The sequence below is a fragment of the Ornithorhynchus anatinus genome, chromosome 5 (assembly GCF_004115215.2).
Source record: "Ornithorhynchus anatinus isolate Pmale09 chromosome 5, mOrnAna1.pri.v4, whole genome shotgun sequence".
Classification (NCBI taxonomy): Eukaryota; Metazoa; Chordata; class Mammalia; order Monotremata; family Ornithorhynchidae; genus Ornithorhynchus; species Ornithorhynchus anatinus.
The window spans coordinates 33,098,543-33,123,204 of NC_041732.1; the positions used below are offsets into that span (position 1 = coordinate 33,098,543).

Consider the following 24,662-nt stretch of genomic DNA (forward strand, 5'->3'; position numbering starts at 1 on the left):
TCTCTTCTCCGGGGTCTGTACCCCAGGGGTGCCGCTTCCGAGCAGTGGAGGCCAAAGGAAGATGGGTCTACAAAGGCATCCTGGGTGAGCAGCAAATTCTTAAGCTAGCAGTAGGATCGAGTGGAGAGTCCCCATGTCACCGGGAGACGTTCAAAGTGGAAAATAACAGCAACTTTGGACTCTGAGGTAAATCTACGCTTGCCTTTTTCTGATCAGAGAGAAGCAGTGTGGCTTAGTGGAAAGAGCATGGGCATGGGAGTCAGGGGATCTGCGTTCTAATCCTGACTGTAACACTTGCCTGCTCGGTGACCACTTAATTTCTTTGTACCTCAGTTTTTTCAGCTGTCAAATGAAGATTAAATACCTCTTCTTCCTCCCTCTTAGACTGTGAGGCTCATGTGGGACAGGGGCTGTGACCAACCTGGATTATTTTGTATCTACTCCAGTGCTTAGTACAGTGCTTGGCACATAGTAAGTGCTTTACAAGTACCATCAAGATTAGTATTGCTGTGCTTGAAGATTTTCACTGGCAGTGATGGTGGACTGTACATTCACACATCTGCAGCGCTGAGGATCTTCTTCCGTGGTGTGGTGTGTGTACTGTTCTCTGCACCCTTCTTTTCTTTAACCCTTTTCCTACCCCTTCCACTGGGGAAATCCCTGGTTACCTGACATACATCAAGAAAGCTTGCATCCACCACTATTTCAGAAGGGGAAACTGAGTCACCACCTAGTCAAAAGACCCCAAGTCCCAAAAGGGTCAGGGCCTGAGGTAGAACCCAGGAATCCATTAGCACCCCACTCCAAGCAATGGACAAAATTTCCCTCTCCAAATTCCACTTCAGAACCAGATCTCTGCTGTCTTGGTTCCATCTCCCAGTATCAACGATCATCATCATCGTCACTGTCAACGATATTTATTGAGCACTTATTATGCTCAGAGCACTGTATTAAGCGCTTGGGAGAGTACGTCACAACAGGGGTGGCAGACTCGTCCACTGCCCACAACGAGCTTACAACCTAGAGGGACAAAGTACCACAAAACTCAAGTTTAGGGACTGGCAAAATCCGAGTCCAACAGCCGGGAGGGGGACAATGACTTGTGTAGCGGAGCGTCTTGCTTAGCACAGGAGGTCAGAAACTGTCAAGGGCATCTCTATTTAGCTTCCAACTCTCTCCTGCTCCGATTCTGCCCCGGGTGTGATCGGAGACAGGACTTTCTTATCATCAGCTGCCCTGCAGTCACTCTGTCCTGCAGAGAATCTCTCAATCTCAATTTCTCTCTTTCTTTCCCTCTCCTTCCCACTCTCTCCTTGTCTCTCTCCTTCCCTCCCTCTCCCTCCCCCCCATCTCTCCTCTCTCTCCCTCCCTTTTTCCTCCCCCCCCTCCGCCCCTTAGTCCCCTCCTTCCTCCCTCCCTCCTCTCTTCCACGGCGCTTTTGATTTTCCCTCTCCCCTCTCGGAGCTGCTGAGGAACATTTCGTAGGAGACAGCCCTGTGCCGCAGGGAGAGACAGGAGCTGCCGGGGGAAGACTCTCGCATGGAAGACAGCACCGTGGCTGCAGGGACAGGGAGCGAGTCGGCTCTGGGCCAGTGACCCAGAATCGGCAGCATCTCCCCTGCCCGGGATCTAACCCAGGCCGCCGTCCTTCCCTTCCGGTCTTCTTCCTCTGCGCCGTCCTGGTGGAAGCCAGGTAAGGGGCATCCTGCGGCCTGGGGATGGGGGGAGGAAGGTGAAGGAGGGGATCGGGACAGATGACATGACGGGCATGGGACTCCTGCCTCTGACAATCTTTCACCCTGGCAGGGCTGGCCTCTGGAACACGTTCCTCTGTTACCAGAACAACCTTGCCTGCTCCTGGGGCCTCTGGGGAGGCTGGAGCTGGACCGAGCTCTGGGGCCCCACACGGCTTAGTCACCCCGTGACCGTCCTGCCGCAGCAGAGGAGGACCAGAGGAATGGTTTCCGTCGGCAACCGGGTTGCTCCCGTGTGGGTGTATGTGTGCGCCATGTACATGCGTGTGCAGGGCGCGGAGAGGCGTGCGGGCAGGAGTGGACGCGTGGCTGCCCGTGGAGGCGCCTCTCCGTGGATGTGGGTCTGGATGTGAAATGTATCATGTGTACAGGTGCATGTCGACGCGCGTAGGCATGTGGACAGTTATGGGTGGACATGGTATGTGTGGGGGTGTGCCCATGTGGTAGAATGCGCACTGAGCTGCCTGGCTGGGGTGCGCGAACATGCTCCCCCGCACACCACGTGTGTACCTCTTGAGGGCGGGCAAGCTATGCCTGCACGTATGTCGGGGGGTATCCCCGGCGTCATGATAAGCATGAGTGCAGTAGTTAAGGAGGCCGTGTGTTTGTGCGTGTGACGACCTAAGCGGGCGTATGAACTCGTGTATGTTTCGCCACATACGTGCCACATTAAAATCCGTCCAGAGGCAACAACCGGGACGGATGGATACCTGTGACTGAGCTGCTGTGGATTGTGGATTGTGAGGCAGTGTGGAAGGATCATGAGTTTGCGGTCAGGTGCATAAACTGAAGAATGGATGAGCCTGTCTAGGCACATGCAAGTGTAGACAGAGAGGGAGAGAGAGCATGTGCATGTGTGTGAGTGTGTGCCTGTGTGCGAATGCATGGGTGCTTGTCTCTAAGGGGGTGGGGGGAAGATGGCCCCACTGCGTTCTTTGGTGCGTGCTCGGGTGGACCTACGCACACGGGACTTGGGTGCTCCTGTGTTTGGGGCAGGTATGTGGGAGGGAGTGTTTACCTGCTGACGGTGTGTGAGGACATACCTAAACCAGGCGTGGGTGAGAGTGGCCGGAGAGAGATGTGATTGTGAGTAGGTGTGTGCGCAAGTGTGTTCTGGCTGTGTTATCCCCGTGGGCGAGTGGTTATACATGTGGGGCCCGGCTCTGCGTGCATACGTGTGCGGGGAATGTATGCGCGTGTGGGCGTATGCGTGTACAGGCAGGTGTATGTATGAGGGAGGGTGTGAGAGTGCACGGGTGTCTGTTTATTGACACAGTGGGATGGGCGTTTCTCCGGAGTGCTGCCTCAGCCTGCCCCTCACACCCTGCTGCCCCTCCCTGGCTCAGCTGGGCTGAAGAACTCCGGGGTTCATCCTTGGTCCACGGGAAACTTGGCTTCATCTCTCTCTTGCTTATCAATTATCTTCATGCTGCAAGGCCGGGGTGGGGGGGAACATCTCAGGTCCCGCAGAACGATGGGGGAGCGGGGGTTGGGGAAGGGGGGTGAAAGTAGGGCAGCCGCCCAGACCGAGGAGACCCCAGCAGCCTGCTCCCCAGCCGTCAGCCCCTGAGACTCCCAGATCTCGTCTCCTCTTCGTCTTCCCAGTGGCTGTTTCACGACAGAACCTAAGAATAAGGACGCAAGACCGTGGGCGTCAAGCTCAGAGTTTGCGTGTGTGTGAGTTCGCATATGTGCATGCATGCACTCACACCTCCTAAGCACTGGTGTGCATGCCACTGCGCATAGGTGGGGGAGGGTGCCTTTTAGATCGGTGCCAAGACCGAGCTGCAACCTCGCAGAAACCGCTTTCGCCGACTCCAGAGAGCTTCCTCTGCCCGCCCCGCAGTAGGCCCGCCTACGGGCATCTCTGGAGTGGGCACAGCGGCTCCCTGCCCCTGCGGATACATGGAAGAAACCGGAGGATCGGACGGTCGGGGCCAGCCCGGTGCATCCCTGAGCGGGATGTTAGGGTTGTACCCAGAAATCAGACCCCGCTCGGGTGTTTGGGTGATTTCCTGTGGACCAGTCTTCTTTACCCTAGGACTCCATGAATGCAAAACCTCTCACTGGTTCGGCCTGAGCCTACGAAATAGAAAGTACGTGGAGGTGAAGAGCCAAGCTAGAACCCGGGAATGATTATAATAATAAGAAGAATGACGTTTATTAAGGGCTTACCGGGCGTCAAGCACTCTTCTAAACTAGATACAAGTTAATCAGGTTGGACACTGTCCCTGTTCCATATAGGGCTCAAAGTCTAAGCAGGAGGGCGGAGGATTTAATGCCCATTTTACAGATGAATAAAGTAAAGTGGCTTCGCCCAGCGTCACTCAGCAGACGAGTGGCGGAGCTGGGATTAAAACTCGGGTCCTCCGACTCCCGCGTCAGAGCTCTTTCCACTAGGCCATCCTGGTTCTCGATGCCGATTGTGCCCGGAAGGATCCGTTTCCCTCACCCCCACATCTCCTGGCCCTGGGGGACACCGCCTCCTCCCCCTGCACCTGTTCCCCGAGTATCACAGAGTTAAATTTGGAAGTGCCAAATTCTGAGCAATCTTGACTGAAGGGGAAGGTGTAGGCTGAACCTGAACTTCTTGTAGCTATGAATAAAAGCACCTGCACTCTCAAGCACAAAGGTGTTGGGGGGGGGGGGGCTCTACCCTTATTCCCTGCTCCCCTTCAACTTCCCGGGAAATGGGGAGAGGAGAAGAGCTGGCATCAATTGGCCAAGTTGGAGAGGACAGACACTGGGAATCTGATCAAGGGAGCTGAGTTCAGGAAGGAAGGAAGGAAAGCGAGAGGGCGAGCATGCCTGAAGACAAAATGGAAGGTGGGAGATTTAGAGAGAGAGAGTCCTAGCATGAGAGAGGAAGGAAAGGAGAGAAGGCTGGGAGAACAGGAGAATGAATGGAGGAGAGGGTGACTGAGAGAGAGGGAAAGCAGGGGACAGGGATGAATGAAGAAAGGAAGAGAAAGGGGCTGCAGCGAACGAGAGGGAGAGAGAACCGAGGTCAGGTTGAGAGGGAGGTTATGGTCTACCCCAGGAGACAAGCATTCATCACAACTGCCTCGCGTCCACCCAAGATGCCCAAACACGTGCCGTATGCCCGTGGCATTTGCAAGAAGACGACGGCGACTAATCTGAGCCCCAGAATTCCGCTCTTCCTGGAAGATTTAGGCTTCGGGGAAATCTCTTAGGGAGAACACAGACAGAGACGATGATGTCCGTTTCTCCTCTCCAAGCTCCCCGCCACCAAGGCCTCAGGAGCTCCTCCCTTTCCCCTCCCCCCCGCCACTTTCTCTAACAGGTGCCTCCTATTTCCCGTCCCTCCCACCTTGATCCTGCCATGCTTGCTGACCCAGATCCCCCTCCCTCTCTGACTCCATCTGCTGTGAATCTGTCCCACTGGGCGCCTGCTTCAGCGTTCTCACTGCCCGAGCCACCTGCCACCTGCCAGGGGCCGTCTGCTCCTCAGTCCCCTCTGGGCGGTGAGCGGAGAGCCACGTGGGGAGACCGGACACCCCTCCTTTCGCCCAACTCCCAGTCTGGGGGGGCTGGGGTAATCCCTTCACACTCCTCTCTAGGCAGATCTGCCTTTCAGGAGTGAGTGGGGACTGCTGGAGGAGGCAGGCCCAGCCCTCTACCTGTCACTGGAGCGGGCACCCACCGAGTGGGGTGGGCGCTGGGCTGCCGCTGGTAGACCCTGAAAGTTGCCTCAGATCCACCTGACTTGAGAGGGCAACCGTGACCACGATGGGGGCCCGTGGAGGCTGTTCCAACCCATCCTTCTCCTTCCCCTCCAATCTTACCTCCTCTGCAGCAGCCAGGGAGGTTAAAAACAACCTAGAGAGTCTTGAGGTTGCGGGGCGGGGGGCTCCGCCTGGAAGAAAGGGCCGGTGGATGTCCAGGGAGGGTCGGTACTCGGTCTGTGGAGGAGCCCCCCGGGATTTGCGCTGGCCCGGCCCAGCAGAGCCTCAGTCCAGTGGATGGTATTGATTTCTCCCTCTTCCCTCCTGACAGGAACTGAGCCGGAGGTGAGAATGGAGCTGCTCTTGTCCACCCCTCACAGTATAGAGATCAACAACATCACTTGCGACTCCTTCCGCATCTCCTGGGCCATGGAGGGTAGTGACCTGGAGCGGGTCACCCACTACTTCATCGACCTCAACAAGAAGGAGAATAAAAACTCCAACAAATTCAAGCACAGGGTGAGTGGGAGCTCTGCCACTCCTTGGGGGTTCTCCAATAAGGCAGCCCAGTTTCTGGAGTCTCAGATTCATGGAAGGGGTCATGGGAAGCTGACCTTTGACAGGGAGGTTTTGGGTTGAAGCAGTTGACTGGCCTCGGCCGGTAAATCTAACCCCGCTCACGAACAGAACGTAGAGGCACGGAGGGCAGCCCTCTGCCCATCGCTGCTCTTGCCCTCCGCCTTCTGCCCCATACCCAGGTTGGGAAGAAGTCTTGGCACTGTCCCCTGGGGCCCGAAGCCTAGGGCAGAGCCCTTCGTGGACTGAAGCAAGGTGGGGGAAGAGAGTTGGGGGAACACCGGAGGGTCTGGGCAACCTCGGTGGAGGGAGCGCTCCTGCCTTCCTCAGTCAGAAAGAAGGCAGTGAGGAGGACCAGGTGGGAAGTAGCTGGTTCCCAGGACGACCACATCAGCGTGGGTTACTCACCATCTTTCTCTGAAACTGGCAACCCAATCTGGGCGCCTTTTGGCAGGCCAGTTGCCATGGTAACACTAACGTTTAACACCACCACCCCCCCAAAAAAAGGTCATTTTTTTTCGTTCCTCCCCGGCTTCTCAGCATTTGCCGTTGCCGTGGAGATGGCTCTGCAGTGCGGAGTGCTCTCAGCAACATCTCCCTCAAAAAACAAAGGCCTCAACGCCCCCTGCCTTGGGGTGGGGAGGCGGGCTCTCCCCAGCCTCCCTCTTCTTCTAAGACAACCGGGTGTCAGGGGAACCCTCAGAGGGCAGTTGTCGAGGAGGTCCGGAACTGCTCTGACAGGCGTTTTCTGGGACAGAGGAAGTGGGGTGGGAAGATGGCCACCAGCAGAGGGATCATTGGTTGGCCAAAGCCCCAGGTGCCCGCCCGAAGAGACGGAGCGGGTGCCGCGATGCCCGAGACACTTGGAGCAGCTCCGAGGGTTGTTGGGTCCTCCGGCCTGACCCCTGAGAAACTCACCGGTTTGCTCCCTTTCTCTTCTCATCCCGTAGGACGTCCCCACCAAGCTGGTGGCCAAGGCAGTCCCCCTGCCCATGACAGTGCGAGGCCACTGGTTTCTGAGCCCTCGCACCGAGTACAGCGTAGCGGTGCAGACTGCGTGAGCAGAGCGATGGAGAGTACTTGGTGTCCGGCTGGAGCGAGACGGTCGAGTTCTGCACAGGAGGTAAGGGCCAGACGCCTCTCTCTCTCTCTCCAAGCCCCTGTTGTCACAAGACTATCCTACTGGAGAGACCCCTCCTACCACCTCTGCTCATCAACCTATAGTCCTTAAGCTTATTATTATTTTTGATAATAAAATATAGTAATGATTATAATAGCAGTGGTACTTACTAAGCGCTCGCTATTATCATCATTGGTATTTATTGAGGGCTTGCTATGTGCAGAGCGTTGTACTAAGCGCTTGGGAGAGTCCAGTACAACAGAGTTGGCAGACACGTTCCCTGCCACGACGAGCTATATACCAAACCCTGGAGTAGGTTCAAATAATCAAAATAATCAAATAATGCCAGTCCCACCCAGTGCGCACAGTCTAAGAGGAAAGGAGAACAGGTAGGTATTTTATCCCCATTTGATTGACGAGGAAACTGAGGCATAGAGCAATGAAATGACTTGCCCAAGATCACCCGGCGGGCAAACGGCAGAGTCAGGATTAGGACCCGGGCCGCCGGACTTCTAGTTCTGGGCTCTTTCCACGAGGCCACGTTGCCTCTCCGTGCTTGAAAAAGGCGCTGCCCTAGACTCCCCTCCTTTCAGTCCTAATCCCAGTGTCTTCCTCAATAGAATCTAGCAGTTCCCACTTTTTCCCCTCCTCACATCCTCCTTGCTCAGCTTCACCAAACCACAGCCCTTCCCTCTTTTCAGAGTCCTCCCCCAAAGTCACCTCCTTCAGGAGGTATTCCGTCATCATTCCCTGATCTGTACCCCTTAAGCACTTTGATGCTCGCCCCGCCCCCAGCCCCACCCGATTTTATAGACATACGCTTATACTCTCCCATTCCCCTTTCTGTAATTTATTTTAATGTCTATCTCCCCCTGTAGACAGTGAGATCCTTACGGGCGAGGATTGTGTCTACCGACTCTGCGGTAGAGTTTTCCAGGCTATTAGTTCAGTGCTCTGCACACACGAAGCGCTCAATAAATACCATTGCTTGATTGTTTAATTAACATCCCCCAAACACATGCACACGCACACTTCCTGGTCATTCATCAATTTATATCTGTTTACCAGATGGCAGGGCTGACAATAATAAGGATAAAAAATTACGATAATAATAAAGACATTTGTTGATCGCTTACTGTGCTGAGCGCTGAGGTAGAGAGAAGATAAGCAAGTCGGTCACCGTCCCCACGTCCCTGAGGCTCACGGCCTTACAGGGAAGGAGAACAGGGATTTGTCCGTTTCCCAAGCATCTAGATCACACACAAGAGGTGCTCAATTATTACTGTTGTTACTGACAGAATGAACCTTCTACAGTGAGAACCAAGATGTCCAGAGTCTCTCTGCCACAGCCCATTTGGGCCAAAATCCAACGATCCAAAGTTCCCGACTCATTCCCTCCCTCAAGAGAAAACTAGACACCCCCCCGCCCCAGTTCCCGACCTGATCCCCGCTTCCCAGCTTTCCAAGAAGGCCCAGGTCGTCGGCCTGGCTGGCCTCCCCATCCGGTCCCCAAACCTTCTGGGAGTCGTGTTCCGTCCTATTCACCTCCAAACTCGTCCAGCTCAACTCCCCGTGCTCCCTGGGCTGGGGGATTTCTGGAGATTTGGGAAATAAGGGGGGGGAGTGGGAAAGAGGGGCTGCGGGTACCAGCCAGCCCTGTGATCATGTCCACTTTGGGCCTTCACAGATTATGCCAAGGAGCACCTGGCCCAGCTTCAGGAAAAAGCAGAGCAGATTGCCGGCCGCATGCTTCGCTTCTCCGTCTTCTACCGCAATCAGAACAAGGAGTATTTCCAGCATGCTAGGTACGGGATCCTCGGGCCCAAGGGCTCCCTCTCCCCTTCTCCCCACTAGTTAAGCTTCCCTCAACCCGCCTCCCCGCCCCAGATCTCCATCCCACCTCCTTCTGGGCCCGTTCTCTGCCCCGGGGTTAGGGGGCATGGCCACTCAAATCTGGGGATGCCCACTCTCCCCCCATGCGCCCCGCTATGCGATGTCTCAGTGATCTGGGGTTGGCATTTGAGACCCCCGGGGCCCTTGCAGGATGAGGTGGCAGCCGGGGCAGGAATGCCCTTGAGGAAGGAGAGCAGAGAGGCCATGTGGGCCCCGGTTTGGGGAGCGGGCACGGAGCTGGCTGAGACGGGGGCCCCGTTGGGTGGAGCAGGGTGTGTCAACCCATCCGGCGCGGCAGCGGGGACCCGGGAAGCGGAACCTCGGCCCCCCCGCCGGCAGACTGACCGGCTGCAATTCTCTCCGCCTCCCCCGTTCCCTGGCCGGCCAGACTCACTGCGGAAACATGCTGCAACCCTATTTGAAGGACAACAGTGGCAGCCACGGATCTCCCACAGCGGCATGCTCCACGGGGTCTTCTTCAGCTGCACACCGAGTTCAACACCGGTCAGCCCCCCCAGGACTCCCCCTACGGTCGCTGGCGCTTCCAGATTCCCGCCCAGCGCCTCTTCAACCCCAGCACCAACCTCTACTTTGCGGACTTCTACTGCATGTACACGGCCTACCACTACGCCATTCTGGTGCTGGCCCCCAAGGGCTCCCCGGGCGACCGCTTCTGCCGGGACCGGCTCCCTGCTGACCTTGCTTGCAACAAGTTCCTGACCTGCAGCGTAGAGGAAGGGGAGCTGGTGTTCCGCCACGCCCAGGATCTCATCCTGGAGCTGATCTACACGGAGCCCGTCGACCTGTCGCTGGGCACCCTGGGGGAGAGATCAGTGGCCACCAGCTCATGAGTCTCTCCACTGCCGACGGCCAAGAAGGGACCCCAGCTGCAAGACCTGCAACATCAGTGTGGGGCGCTAGGGACTTTGAGGGGCCGGATGGGTAGGAGGTGAGGCAGCGAGGAGGACATCGCTGGAGCGGAAATGGACGGGACTTGCCCCAGGGAGCGAGACTTCTCTTTCTCTCTCTCCCTCTCTCTCTCTTCTCCCCCCCTTTCTTCCCTCCTTCTCTCTCTGATCCCCCTCCCCATTCCTTCTCTCCTGCCCCCTGTTCTGTCTACGATGTGGTCTAGTCTGTCTCTCTGTCTCTCTCTGTCTCTCTTCTCTCCCTCCCTCCCTCCCTCTGGTATTGGAGGGATCGAGGGAGGGCTCAGGCCTCCTGACCAACTGGTGAGGCCCTTTGGCTCGTCCCTCGCAGTTGAGTTAAATCACAATGACCCTCCCTTTGTGGGGCGGTTCTGGCTGAATGGGCTGTGCCAGATTTGACTGGCAAAGCTCTCAGGTGGAGGGGCTCTGTTAGTTTCCCTCAAGTCTCCAATTTCCCTCTAGTTCCTGTGGGCTACTCCCTCCAGGGCACCGTTCCTGACCCAGAGGGTCCAGCCCTCCTCTGGGGAAGGACCTCGGTCCCCCGGCAGCCACTGGGCCTGGCCCCACCGAACCCTAACTGGAGGGCCTCAGTCTTGTCACGGGTGGGACTCCAGGTGGACATGCAGCAGGGGTGTGGGGAGGGTAGGGGTAGGGTGTGGGGAGCGGGGCTGCACACTTTCCATCTGTCCCCTGGAGTTGGGTGCGCTGAGGCCCTCCCTAGGCCCCTCCCGCCCCTGAGTCCCAGCGCCCTCTAGAAATAGTCCCGCGCGATGATCGTGTAATCAATCCTCGGTAGCCCCTTGTTCCCGCTGTATCTCCTGCATGGGGAGAGCTGCCCCGGCATGGGCTGACGCCCCCCCACTCCACCACAGTCACACAACCTACCCCGACCTTCACGCTCTGCTAGGTTGCCAGCTGCAGGATGGCTGCCCTCTCTCTTCCTTTCCCCGCCTGGAGGGCTACTGGCCTTGCTGCCAGATCTTTTTTCTTTTTTCTTCTGTTGGAGCTGAGGGCCCTCAGACTCTTCCACGCCCCTCTCTAGAGCGGTGGAATTCATCTGGGTCTGTGAAATGTGAGTGAGGGGAGGGGGGCAGGGAAGGGGCACCTAGAAGGAACCCAGAGTGCCCCTTCCCCAGGCCGGTGAGGACCGGCTTGGAGCTGGAGAGCTACGGTGCCCTCCCCGGCCCCCTCCGGCACAGTGTTCAGCTACGATGCTTTGCTCGCTCTCTTTGCCTGGTGCCGTACCCGTGTTGTGCCCGTGCGTGAGTCGGACTGAGCTTCTCCCCTTTACCCCGGCCTGGGGCGTCCTGGCCCGACCTGCAGGGGGTCCTGGCAATTGCCCCAGAGACTCGGTGTTTTGCCCAAGCAGGTCCCTGCCGGGTAAAGCTCCCCCCTGCTGTCTCCCACGTTGTAGAGGGGTTTCGGGACTCGGTGAGGAGCCGGAGGCCTCCCTCGAGGCCCACCCCCTGCCCCCCGCAACGATTCCCGTATTTTGTCCATTTCAGTGTGGTCGTGCGGGAGGGTGGAGTGGGCTGCCTAGAACAAGCGCGAGGGTACGTAGCAAGTGGGTGAGGATTCCAGGGCAGATGGGGATGGCAGGGCAGGATGGCAAAGAAAGAGAGAAATGGGGTAAAGTTCCATTTTTAAACCAAAACTACGGTGCTCAGAGAGTTGATGCAGACAAATGAGGCAGGAAGCAGGCAGAGCAGACAGGCAGCGAGGCTCCGGAGGCTACGATGACAAACCGATCAGAAGGCGGTTGGATTCAGTAACACACGCTTTCCGTAAACAGGTGACTGAGGAAGAGTGACGGAGGAACAGGACCGGGTCGCAAACAGAGCCGAGCTAGAGCGGAGAGCCTTCCCCCCAGAAAAGAGGAATCTAGAGAAAGCGTCCCTCTGGCCGAGGGGAAAACGGAGATGGAGAGGCGCAGAGACAGATGGAGGAGAAGAAGTAAAACAGCAATTCTGGCCCGTCCCCCTCCGCCTGCTTCACAATGCCGCGACCCCTTCTCCCTCCCCAGTCCGTGTCTGCCTGCGCTTATGCCGACTGTGCTTGCTACATATGCTCAATAAACCACCACCGCCTGAGCCCTCGCCCTCGTCCTTCCTTGCCACTGGCTGGGAAGGGAGGGAAGACAGGAGTGGGGGCTCGGAAAGAGGAGTCGGTGAGATTCAAGGGTCGGAGAGCCTGGGCTAACCCGAGGGCCGACTTGGGATCCCCTCTCTGGAGGAGGCCAGTTCGGAAGAGGAAGGAACGGAGGGCTGCTTCCTTCCCCTCGTGGGAGAGAGGGGCAGAGGAGCTAGAATACCCCACCAGAGGTGAGTCTAGACCCAGAGGCCCCCTCTCTCTCCCTCGGCACGACTGCACGATTGATGTACTGAATCGCTCCACGTCTACTAGTTTGAACTGACTAAAATATCTCTCAGCTTGAACAGAACCCCTTCCCATGCTCCCCCGCCCTGCAAAAACCAAGGAATCCAGTGATTCTTAGGGCCTAATTCAGGAGCAATGAAGTGGCAGAAGACCTTGAGGTGTCCAGCTCCCCATGAGCTGGATAGCTCCCGGGAGAGGCAACTGGAAGGCTGGAAGAACCACCTGTGTCAGGGCCACAGGGTGCCCAAATGACCTGGGAAAAGGATGGACGGGCTGGGCGAATTCATTCCAAGCACCTGGAAAGGTTGGTCCCTCTACCAGCTGTGCCCATGACCGTTCCCCAGAGCAGACCCCAGAGCCTGAGAGACCTTGCAAGCTAGCACCACGGGGAGCTGGGTGGACTCACCAGGAAAGGATGGAGGGCTTGGAATCTTCCAACTCTACTGTAAATTATCGGGCGGGAGAAGCTTGCGAGGTCATCTAGTCCATCCCTCTGCCTCTAGCAGGTCATTCCATCGAGACGGTAGGAACTATCCTTTGCAAGACTGCCCAAAAAGAACATCCTTTTTCCTGGCCATAGCCTCCCTGTGTCTAAAACCCTTCAGGAGGTGACATTTTGAGCTCACTGTTTGCCTTCTTGTCCCCTCTCATTTAGGAGCCTATATGAGCCCTGGAATCCTTGGCTTGGCCCTACCCTCTCATGTGGGAGAGCCTGGGCTCTGAATATCTATACAAAGAGATTATCAGCAAGAGAGAAACAGGGCGAAACCCCAGTGCTCAGAACAATAGCTGACATAAAGTATGTGCTTAACAAATACCATCAAAAAAAATTTAAAAAAGAGAACGTTCCCCCGTTCCCCGCCTTTTCAAGGGACCAGTTCCCACCTTTCTCAGTCTTCTCTTTAAAAAAATAATAATGATGGTATTTGCTAAGCACTTACTATGTTGTTAGCACTGGGGTAGATACAAGGCAATCAGGTTGTCCCACGTGGGGCTCACAGTCTTAATCCCCAATTTCCAGATGAGGTAACTGAGACCCAGAGAAGTGACTTGCCCAAGGTCACACAGCAGACCACTGGCGGAGCCGGGATTAGAACCCATGACCTTCCGATTCTCAGGCCCCTGCTCTATCGACCAAGCCATGTTGCTTCTCGGGGGAGTCAGGATGAAGTCTCCCTGGGTTGAGATAGGAGGGGCAGAGTTGGTTGGGCACAGAGAGCTTCCCTTTTTGTGCTGTCCAGGGAGACTTGCCTCTAACCAAGGGAATGCTGACAGACTTTCTTTCTCTGACCCAACAGCTATACGGAGCCCTGACTTCCAGCGCGTAAAACAGTGCTTGGCACATAGTAAGCCATCGTTATTATTCGCCAGGAATGGCCATTACCAACACTTTATCCAATCTGACAGGCAGTGTCCCAGATGGGGCTCAATAAGATTGATTTACCACCTAGTGAGCCTCGGCCCTGGGAAAATTCAGGCTTCACTGACAGAAAGCAGCCCCCTCTCTAAATGGCTGCCAGCTCGGCAAGGTCCCCATTCTGGCCTCAGCCTCCAGTCCGCCTTTCATCACACAGCCCTTTTTTTATGGTATATGTTAAGTGCTTATTATATACCAGGCACAGGGGTAGATACAAAATAATCTGGTTGGACACAGGCCATGTCCCACATGAGGTTCACAGTCTTAATTCCCATTTTACAGATGAGGTAACCGAGGCACAGAGAAGCCAAGTGACTTGCCCACCATCACACAGCGGTCAAGTGATGGAGTTGGGGTTGGAACCCCATTCCTTCTGACTCCCAGCCCGTACTCCATCCACTAGGCCAGGCTACTTCCTCTGCCCGTGTTTGCACCCTGTTGCTTCATATGAGTCCTTAAAGTTCACCAACACCCATCTTTCTCACCTTGTATCCCCATTCCTGGTGATGGTCTTCTTCCAGGGCCAGAGTCCTGAGGGGTGGAGCTCACGGTTTTGCTGCAAGGTCCTCCTGAGTTGATTGAGTCATCAGCTCCCCCGCCCCTCTCATTAAGGGCTTTCCCAGGTGTTAACAGGGGCTTTTCTGGTGTTTGTTCAGGGTCTTCCCAAGCCGGGTGTAACTCACCGATCCTCTGTTTTCTCCTCTTGAATACGAAGGGTAAACACCCCCACATACACCCCTTCACTCCCCGCCTCCGCCTCCCACCATCCTCCGTCCTAACAGACCTCTCCTCTCTCCCTCCTTCCCCATCTGGTCTGGCTCCTCCCAAGCCAAGTCCCTACTCCTTCTCTGCTCCTCTCTTTGGGGCCCGTGCTAACCCGCAGGAAGCTGGCAGGGAAGAAAGATGGTGATCTGCACAAGCGTGACGCATCGCACAGGTGTGCTCTCCCCATGCCCTGCTGGGATTCGTGTGGGGCTGCATTCACCGGCCTTGTCGAGGACACCGATCTCTGCAGCCCGATGGGCCACGAAGCAGTTGGGGTGGCGGGGGGAGGAAAGAGAGGGGAGGGGACCCCACAACCAGCACCCCACCGGCCCAAATCCAGACTAAGCCTGATCTTCTCACTCATGCCTGTGTAAGGACTGACTTTTTTTTTTATCTCCTCCACCTCTCTCTCAGTATCAGTCGCCCGATCAATGGTATTTATCAAATGCTTACTGCGTGCCAAGCACTGAAATCGGTGCTTGGGAGAGTACAAACTAAAGAAACGATACACACTTTCCCAGTCTGTCAGGTGCTTACAGTCTAGAGGAGGTTCTTACAGTCCAGCCCTCTCCGTCACTTCCATTGTGACCCATCTGAACACATGAACAACCTAAAGGCACTGTGGAATGGCTGCTTCTGCCCCCATCTGAGGCTATCCCCGCCGCTGCAGCTGCTCTTGGCCTGTGTACCCTTCCTCTCAGCCCGGGGAGACTGGAGGTGGTGAAGGGATAGTGATGGAGCAGGGGACCAAGGGCTGAACGGAGGATTTGGACCCCTCCTCCTATACTCTTCAACACCACACACACAGTGCACTTAATATCACATATTAATATCCCAGCTCTGCCACTTGTCACCTGTGTGACTGTGGGGGAGTCACTTAACTTCTCCGTGCCTCATTTACCTCAACTGTAAAATGGGGATTAACTGGGAGCCTCACGTGGGACCATCCGATTACCCTGTATCTACCCCAGCGCTTAGAACAGTGGTCTGCACATAGTAAGCACTTAACAAATACATATACACTCATTAACACACATCAACTCACGGCCATTATCACACATTCACTGACATTTCCACACTTACCCATATTTGTTCACACCCTCATAAACATACTCACCAGTATAAAAAAGTCACTAATTTACCCACATACATACACACACTCACGTTTACGTACACACAATCACATATACTTACTGACCCACCATTTCCTCGCACCTTCACTCTCCAGGTTGCTCCCGGCAATACACAAGAATCCCTTCCCCACTCACCTCAGTACTCAGGGATTAGGTAGTCTGTGACCAGAATTCCCCTTAGTCTTCTGCTTTTTTCAAACTAATCCCAAGGATTATGGTTTTTTTAAGTCCTTACTATACGCCAAGCACTATACTAAATGTAGATACAAGATGATTGGGTCTCCTACGGGGCTCACAGTCTAAGTAGGAGGGAGAAAAGGATCGAATCCCTATTTTGCCGATGCGGGAACTGAGGCCCAGAGAAGTTAAGTGACTTTCCCAAGGTCACCCAGCAGGCATCTGGGAGAGCTGGGATTAGAACTCAGATCCTCTGACTCCCTGGACCGTGCTCTTTCCATGAGGCCATGTACTTCTTCTAGGCCCCCTGCTTCTCTACTATCCTCTGGGCTCCTTTTACTGAGGGAAGGACTATGAGAACCCTCTGGACTCCACCCCCTCCCCTCGCCAGCCCCCACCCAGTTCTACTAGATCTTGCCTGCCTCACTGCTTCTCTTCTTCCTCCTCCTCCTCCTCTTGGTCTTCCTCCTCCTCACCGCTAAGGGAAAGGGAAGATACAGGGACTGAGTGGAAGAGGGTGGGCAGGGGGCATCCCTTGGGCGGGGGGCCCTCAGGAAGCAGAACTGAAGTCTCTACAGGCAATTGGCCGTAAAAAGCTAGGCCACTGCATCTGGAACAGATTAGCTCCAGATGCACAGGAGGGGAGGGGAAGGGAGAAGGAGGGGAAAGGGAGGGAAGGGAGGCTGAGGTGGAGGGAGACAAGGCAAGAACAGCAGCAACATTTCGGGTTCTGGTGGCCAGAACCACCATCAGCAAGGAATAGCAATTATAAAAATAATTCTGGTATTTGTTAACAATAATGATGGTGTACGTTAAGCGCTTACTGTGTGTGAAGCACTGTTCTAAGCACTGGGCTTGATACAAGGTAATCAGGTTGTCTCACGTGGGGCTCACGGGCTTAATCCTCCTTTTCAGATGAGGGAACCGAGGCCCAGAGAAGTGGCTTGGTCAAGGTCACACAGCCGACAAGTGGCGGAGCCGGGATTAGAACCCACGACCTCTGACTCCCAAGCCCGGGCTCGTGCCACTAAGCCACACAGCCCTTACTATGTGCCAGGGCACTGATCTAAGCACCGGGGTGGATATAAGCAAAGCAGGTCGGAGACGGTCCTGTCCCGCATGGGGCTCACCAGTCTCAATCCCCACTTTACAGAGGAGGTAACTGCGGCACAGAGAAGTGAAGTGGCTCGTCCAAGGCCACACAGCAGGCAAGCGGCGGAGCCGGGGGTAGCACTCATGACCTTCTGACTCCAAGGCCCGTAAGACCACGCTCTCTCAGGAGAAGCCTTTCTCCCCAGCCCAGCCTGTCACGCGATTCCCCACTCCCTTGGCTCACCTGGGCAGCTCCCTTGGCTCCTGTTCAGGGTCAGCTTTCTGGGTGTGCTTGCTGACCGTGGAAGGAGCCTGGAGCTGGGTGGAGGGTGTCCACCACTCCTGCAGTCCCCCGGAACCTGGGTTTGAGGAAGCGTCGTTCTCCTCGGGTCCAGAGGGGAGTTGTGCCTAACCGCAGGGAGTGGGGGCACAGGTTTCTGTGGGCAGGTTCTTTTTTTCTTATTATTTTTAAATTGTATTTGTTAAGCACTTACTCTGTGTCAGACACTGTCCTGAGTGCTGGGGCAGTTACAAGTTAATCAGGTTGGACACGATCTCTGTTCCACATAGAGCTTTCGGTCTTGATTTCCATTTTACAGATGAGGTAACCGAGGCACAGAGAAGTTAACTGACTCGCCCAAGTTCACCCAGCAGACAAGTGGCAGAGCCAGGATTAGAACCCAGGTCCGCTGACTCCCAGGCCAGTGCTCTTTCCACCAGGCCGCACCGCTTCTGCTTGGGAGAGCCCCATCTCTCTCTCGGGCCGTTTCCAAAGAACTCAAGAGCCCCCAGCAGTGACTTCTAGACCTCAGGTTGTGAAGGAGGAATGGGATAGGCTTTCATTCTCTAGAGCGGAGGGGTTTGGCTTTTGAGGTTGGGGTGGTTCAGGTGCAGGATGAAAGGGGTTAGGGAGGGACCGGAAAGCAGGCCACGTGGCTGGGGAACCTGTTCTTTTATTAAATATGTAAAGAGTTTTAAAAGATATGAGCCAATCGTAAAACAGGTCCCACCAGCCATAGGAGTTGGGATTCCGGCTCACCCACCCTGTTTTTCTGCCTCTTCGCTTGTCGTGCCAGGTCGGAAACTCTTGGTTGGAAGGCCATTTTCTCCTGCACTGCCCTCTCCGCAATCAGCTTCCTGCTTTCCTCCTCCGTGGCCTCTCCACTTCCTTCTCGCCACTGCTCAGCCACTTGGCTCCTTCTTGCTCGGCCACCGGACGCTGCCTGGATGGCTGCCCTGTTCTGAGTGACCTCAGTTCCCTTCGGCAAGAGGACTGGCTCCCTCCTCCTTCTCATTCCCCTCCTCCTCCTCTTCCTCCCCCTGGGGCCGTCCCTGCTCCGGCCCCGCTTGGAGAGCCCCCGGTTGGATGTGGCTCGTCAGGACGGTCCTCGCGGCTCAGTGAAGGAGACCTGGACGGCCGCATCAACTTGACGGAGCAAGGCCTGCCGGGTCTGCTGTTTGAGTTCCGATTCCTCCTCCCCTTCCTGTGGGAGCGGGTCTGGCCCGAGCCCGGGGCCGTGATGTGTCACTGGCCTGCCTCCTGCCAGCACGCTTGCTTCCAGGCAGGTTTCCTTCTTGGGCCCCGGTCCTCTTGGGTCTCGGCACAGAGGGGCCCCGACCGCCTCTTGGTCCGGCCGGGTCCGCGGTCTCGAGGGCCCGCCGGAACGGGGCCCGTTCGGTGAGGCGGAGGCGGCGAGGCCTCCGTCTCGTCTTCCGCGGGAGCTCTCTGTCCTCCTCGGCGGCACGCGGCCGGACCCGTCGTGTGGCGGATTCTGTCCCTCCTCTGGATGTAGATGGTGGGAGGGGCGCGGGAACGGGACCCCATCGCCGGAGACGACCCCCACTGGTACAAGGGGCTCCGTCGCGGGACGGGCTCCCGGTCCCTCGCCCGGGCTTGCCGTGACGGCCTGTGGAAACCTGGTCTCTGGCATATGGACACCTGGGGAGGTGGTGGACAGAGGCCCGGCGGGAGAGGGGGCAGCAGAAGCAGCAGGAGAGGGAGTGGTGATGGTAGTGACAGGAAGGAGGACGGCAACAGCCGCAGGAGGGGAAATGGCAGAGGCGGTGGCAGAAGGGAGGGTGGAGGTGGCAGCCGGAGGTCGGGCGGCAGCGGCATAAAGAGGCCGAGCGTCGGTGGCCGGAGGGGGCGGGGGCCTGGCCGGAAGGGGCACGGTGGTGGTGGCCCTCGACTATAAACTGGGCCATAGAGTAGGTGACTCCAATCTTCCTGGCAAATTGTCTTGGGGAGAGGCCTAGCTTACCCCAGCGGTTGGGGGTCTCATTCGTCATCCCGGCCATCCTTCAGGCCGCCCCATGACACGGTGTCCTCAGTGCAGGATGGCAGAAGGGCGGTAGGAGGTGGGGAACATCAACGATTGTGACATCACCAGGTCCAGTGAGGTCACAAACCGCCCCTGGTTCAACTGGGCTTGGGCAGGGATCCTGGGACCCGCTGTGAGGTCAGCGCATTCAGCCAAGACAGAGACTCCAGATCTGCCTTGGTCCATCTCCTCCCACCTGAACCAGGGCTTTAGGGTAAAGAAAGGACTCGACAGCCCACACAGATCAGGTTATTTTCAGCCGAAAGGGAGATTTAGGGACAGGACTCCCTCAGTTTCACCCAGAGCTGGCCGTGGGCTGCTCGGGGAGCCGTGAGACCGAGAGGTGATCGAGGAAGGGAGGGAGAAAGGAAAGGAGGGAGGGAGGAAAGGGGAAAGAGATTGCATAGGGAGCCCTCCCAGTCTCTCCTCCTTGGGATCTCCGCCCTGGGATTCGGATCTTTGAGAGAAAGGAGAGTGACTTCCTGAGGTAAAGGCGATGGATGAGGCTTCCGATCTGGTCTCCGATCGCCGTTCCTCACCGGACGTAGGGAGTGAGGTCAGTGTCTGGCCCGGGGCCTAAGCCTCCCCCGACCCAGGGAGCCGGGACAGCCAGAGAAGGGGAGGGCAGAGGACAGGACAGAGGTTGGGCCCCGGGTCTCCCGGGGAGCCGGAGAGGGGGCTGGAGGGACGGGGGACCAGGGCGCCAGGGGCCCTGGACTGGAATGTTTACTCAGTGGCTGGAGTGTCTGGGTTTACCTCTTTACCTCCCAAGAGGAAGGGAGGCCTTAGCCGCAGTCCTGGGAGGAAGGGAGGCCTTAGCCGCAGTCCTGGGCCTCAGGACCGGGAGCAGAAATCCCAGGCCCGAATGAGATCATTGGATTGTCCCAGACGTTGTTTGGGGAAGGAGCGATCTTAAAGTTTATCTTCTGCTTTTGCCTCCCTTCCTCTCTAATGACTGCGGTCGGGGCCGTCACCCCTCTGAACCCCCCACCCCCTTCTCCAAGAGACTCGAAGAGCCAGGACGGGAAAACCCAGAAGGAAAGAAAAAAGTTGCCTCTCATTCTTTCACAACCTCTGAGGGACAGAATCTTGTCAACACGGTAAGTGCTTAATAAATACGATTGAAATAAGATTGCAACTCCACCTGGAGAGTGGGGAAGCAGGGAACGAGCGACTGGAGTTGGGGGAGTGCGGGTATCTCTGTGTGTGTGTGTGCGTGCGTGCGTTTGTGTGAAGTTAACACCCTCAGGCATCCCAGGGGTGAAGCAGCGGCAGCCAGCAAAACCAGGTGTCCTGGCTCCCAGCCTGCGGCCAACACGCACACCCCGAGCCTGCAGTGACAGCACATCTGGAATCGGCCAGCTCACCTGTGCACACGCAAGAGAGGGGCATGTCTGGCCCAGCCGCCAGCCACACGGGTTGTAACACTTTCGGTTTATTGGCCGGGGGCCCCCAGGATGGCTGACCCTACCCCTCGGGCAGGAGAAAGCCCCTTCCCTCCAACCCCCGAGCCACCCCCCTCCACATATTTGGCCCCCTCCCGGCCCCCCCTTCTGCTTCTCCCACTAGGGGACGACACTCCGCCCACAGCCCTCAGGAGGGAACACTGGAAACCAAATCCCGGGTGGGTGAGTTGGGGGTGTGGAGGGGGCTTCTGGTGCATTACAATGAGGATTATGCCGTTGACTATACAGAATACAAGGTGGAGGGAGAGGGCGGCAGGAGGAGCAGATACACAACCTGTTCTCCCACCGCCTGGAGAACAGCGAGGCTTCAAGTGTTTCAAGGAAGTCCGTCTGCCCGCGTCTCCTGGGGTGGCTGGGAGGAGGGGACGGGACAGGAGAGGAGGATAACACGGGGCAGTGGGGATGAACGAGTCCGGTTCCCTCCTGTTCCGGGTAACTGGGAGGGATCAGAGCTGCCCGCTCCGGAGGCCAGGAGGCCCGGGTGGACGAGGGGCTCTTCTTTCCCCCCCTCGAGTCTGTGTGGGTGCTGGGGGGGGGGGTCGTCCGGCGAACGAGGGGAGCAGGTCCCCCGGGGCCCGGGTCGTGGGGCAGGTCACTTCCTGCTGTGCAGCATGTCCTGGAATTTGGTGCTGGTGTAGCGCAGATGAAACCCTTTTTTGTTGATAGTGTCATCGGAGTGGAATTTCACCAAGACCGAGTCACCGGCTGAGTAGACTTCCTCGGGGGGCTGGAGGAAGATGGCGGGGAGTCAGGTTAGGGGGGTGGGGCTGCGGTTTCCCTTCTTCCCTCTCCTCCCCCTTTCAGGGTGTCCACAGCCTGGGGTTGCTACCTGAGGCTTTGAGGGACTCCTTACCGTTGGATTTAAAGCACTCAATCAGCTCTCCCCCTCCTACCTCACCTCACGAATCTCCTACTCCAGCCCAGCCCGCACACTTTGCTCCTCTAGTGCCAGCTTACTCGCTGTGCCCCGATCTTATCTATTTTGCTGCCAACCTTTTTCCCACATCCCCCCCAACCTGGAACTCCCTCCTCCTCATATAAGCCAGACCACCACTCTTCTCACTTTCAAAGCCTTATTAAGGTCACATCTCCTTCAAGAGGCCTTCCCCTATTAAGCCCTCTTTTCCCCAGCTCCCTCTCCCTTCTGCGTCCTCTATGGACTTGGATCTGGGACCTTAAGGCTTTTGATATTTGCCCCAGCCTCAACCCCATAGCACTTTTGTACATATCTTTAAATCATATATTATAAATTAGCACTTATGTACATATCTTTAAATCATATATTATAAATGTTTTCTTTTTATTAATGTCCGCCTCCAGCTCTAGACTGTAAGCTCGTTGTGGGTAGGGAACGTGTCTGCCAACTCTGTCGCACGTACTTCCCCAAGAGTTTAGTAAAGTGCTCGGCACATAGTCAGCGTTCAATAAATACCATTGATTGATGGATCATCAATGATCACTGGCCACTGATCACTGTGGAATTTTTAAGCACTCACCATGGGCCCAACACTGTACTAATTACTGGGACAAATGCAAGAAAATCAAGTAAGATTCGGTCCCAGTCTCACTAAGGGCTCTCAGTCATGCTGCCTGCTGCAGAAAGGGGCAGGAGTCGGAATGGATTCAATCGGGAAAACTACATCCTCTCCCCAGATCCCTCCATCCTCTTGGATCAGAGGAGGCCCTGTGGGGCAGGAGGCCAGGGGAGGCCGGGGCATCTTCTGAAGATTGTGGCAACCCACTGACCGGGGTGGGATGGTTTAGCCAGGTGGAGGAGGGAGAGAGAGGGAGGTGAGCAGGGGAATGGCCTGGGGAGATCCCCACCAGTGACAAGACCCTGGGGATCCGAGCCTCATTTTTGCAGAATGCAAAACAGTTCAAAACAGTTGGCTTCTGTGCTGAAACTCCTCGTCCCTCAGCCCTAAGGCCCAAAGGAGGAGGCCCAGGCAAGCCTAAATTCAGCATGGTGCAGTGGATAGAACACCGGCCTGGGAGTCAGGAGGTCATGGGTTCTAATCCCGGTTCTGCCATTTGTCTGCTGTGTGAACTTGGGCAAGTCACTTCACTTCCCTGTGCCTCATTTCCCTCATCTGTAAAATGGGGATTAAGACTGTGAACCCCAGGTGGGACATGGGCTGAGTCCCACACGATTTGCTTGTAATAATAATAATAATGTTGGTATTTGATAAGCGCTTACTATGTGCAGAGCACTGTTTTAAGCGCTGGGGTAGATACGGGGTAATCAGGTTGTCCCAGGTGAGGCTTACAGTCTTCATCCCCATTTTACAGATGAGGGAACTGAGGCACAGAGAAGTGAAGTGACTTGCCCAGAGTCACACAGCTGACAAGTGGCAGAGCTGGGATTTGAACCCATGACCTCTGACTCCCAAGTCCGGACTCTTTCCACTGAACCACGTTGCTTGTATCCACCCCAGCGTTTAGTACAGCGCCTGGCACGTAGCAAGCGCTTAACCAATACCACAGTGATTAAATTTGGAGCTTCGGTCCTCATCGTCTCGACCCTCCCATACTTCTTTCCTCTATTTTTCCCTTCCTCCCTCTGCCTCTCCTGGGTTTAGCCCCGAGCTCCGAGCCTGAGTTACAGTGGAGGTGGCTGGTTGGGAATGCTAACTGCTGGGGTGCCGGAGGCCCTCGAGGGGCACCCACCCGGGTTCGCCCCCATTTCCACCTCCAGCTGAGGGGGCTCCGAGGGAAGATCACTGGAGATGGGGCAGGGAGCCCGGGGACGGACTCACAGAGCACTCGGGCACGAGGGAGAGGCTCGAATTCCTTGGCTGGGCGGCCGCGGAGAGAGGGCCGGGGACAGCGAGAGGAGACGGGTAGTCAGGGGAGACCAGCTCGGTGAGCGGGGATCTGCTCCCTCATCTTGCCCCCAAACTCCCTGGCAACTCCTTCCCGGGGGAGGGGGGACTGGCCAACACCAGCTCGGGCAGCTGTTGCGGCATCCGTGGAGAGGGAGGGAGAGGAGGAGCTGTCGGGAGTGGGGCTTGGAGAGGGAAGGGGGTTAGTTGAGCCGGCCCCAGAGGACCCCATGACGGGTACTGGGAAAAGGCCCAAGAAAGAGAAAACATGAGTAAGCTGCCAGCTCCTGCTGGAGAAACCATCCGGCGGCAGTAGCACGCGCAGACCTCCAGGAGAGATGAACTGGAAAACGAAAGGCCTTTTCCATGTGTTTGTGGAAAGGGATGGAGGTCAGAGTCAAGTGGCGAGGCCTCTCCCCTTCTCCAAGATGGGAATATCCCTGGCATCTCATTCCTCAGCCTCCAGAGCTTCTGGCCCCGGTTCTCCTCTCTGGGCTGACTCCCGCCTGAACCCGGGTAGGAGGGTCCCCTGGCTTCCTGACCCCTTAGACTTGATTAGTTCCTAAACCCCAAGCTTTCAGACTGGCTCCAGGCACACAATCAAGTCGTAATAATAATTGCGCTACTTGTTAGGCACGAACTATGAGCCATGCACTCTATTAAGCACTGGGATGGGTACTAGATAATCAGAATGAACACAGTCCCTGTCTCACGGGGAGGCTCACAGTCTCAAGTAGGAGGGAGAACAGACATTGAATCCCCATTTACAGAAGACCCGACTAGACTGTAAAACTCCTTGAGGGCAGGGATTGTGTCTACCAACTCTACCAAATTGTACTTTCCCAAGTGCTCAGTCTTTGCTCTGAACACAGTAAACACTCAGTCACTGATGAGGAAACAGGTCCAGAGGAAGTTAAGTAGTGAACGGCCGAATCCAGTCTACCCCACCTCCCAGATAAAGATCCGAGCCCCCAGACTGGCCTAGCATCCCTGAGTCCGCCAGTCGGGGATGATTCGGGGTCTTGTCCAGGAGCCCATACTGAGGACTCATAACCCACCGGACAAGCCTCTCCTCCCTCTCCTCCTCCCCCTCTCCCGTCCCACCCCCTCAGCACTGTACTCGTCCGCTCTACTGTAT

General features: G+C 56.4%; 2 protein-coding genes across 2 annotated transcripts in view; one reads left to right on the forward strand and one right to left on the reverse strand.

The window, feature by feature from the left end:
- The first annotated feature begins 5,735 nt into the window (after positions 1-5,735).
- LOC100087333 (phytanoyl-CoA 2-hydroxylase interacting protein) lies at positions 5,736-10,110 on the forward strand. Its single transcript, XM_029064336.1, is given in 9 exon segments — positions 5,736-5,959; positions 6,967-7,073; positions 7,075-7,139; positions 8,824-8,941; positions 9,417-9,478; positions 9,481-9,513; positions 9,516-9,850; positions 9,853-9,900; positions 9,903-10,110. Coding segments are annotated over 9 exon segments (1,038 nt in total). The 5' UTR covers positions 5,736-5,737; the 3' UTR covers positions 9,951-10,110.
- Positions 10,111-20,756: 10,646 nt separating this feature from the next.
- Positions 20,757-24,662, reverse strand: part of BMP1 (bone morphogenetic protein 1) — a 35,804-nt gene continuing 31,898 nt past the window's right edge. The window contains exon 20 of the mRNA XM_029065785.2: positions 20,757-21,429. Within this exon, the coding sequence (XP_028921618.1) occupies positions 21,295-21,429 (135 nt within the window). The 3' untranslated portion in view covers positions 20,757-21,294. The remainder of the gene's footprint in view (positions 21,430-24,662) is intronic.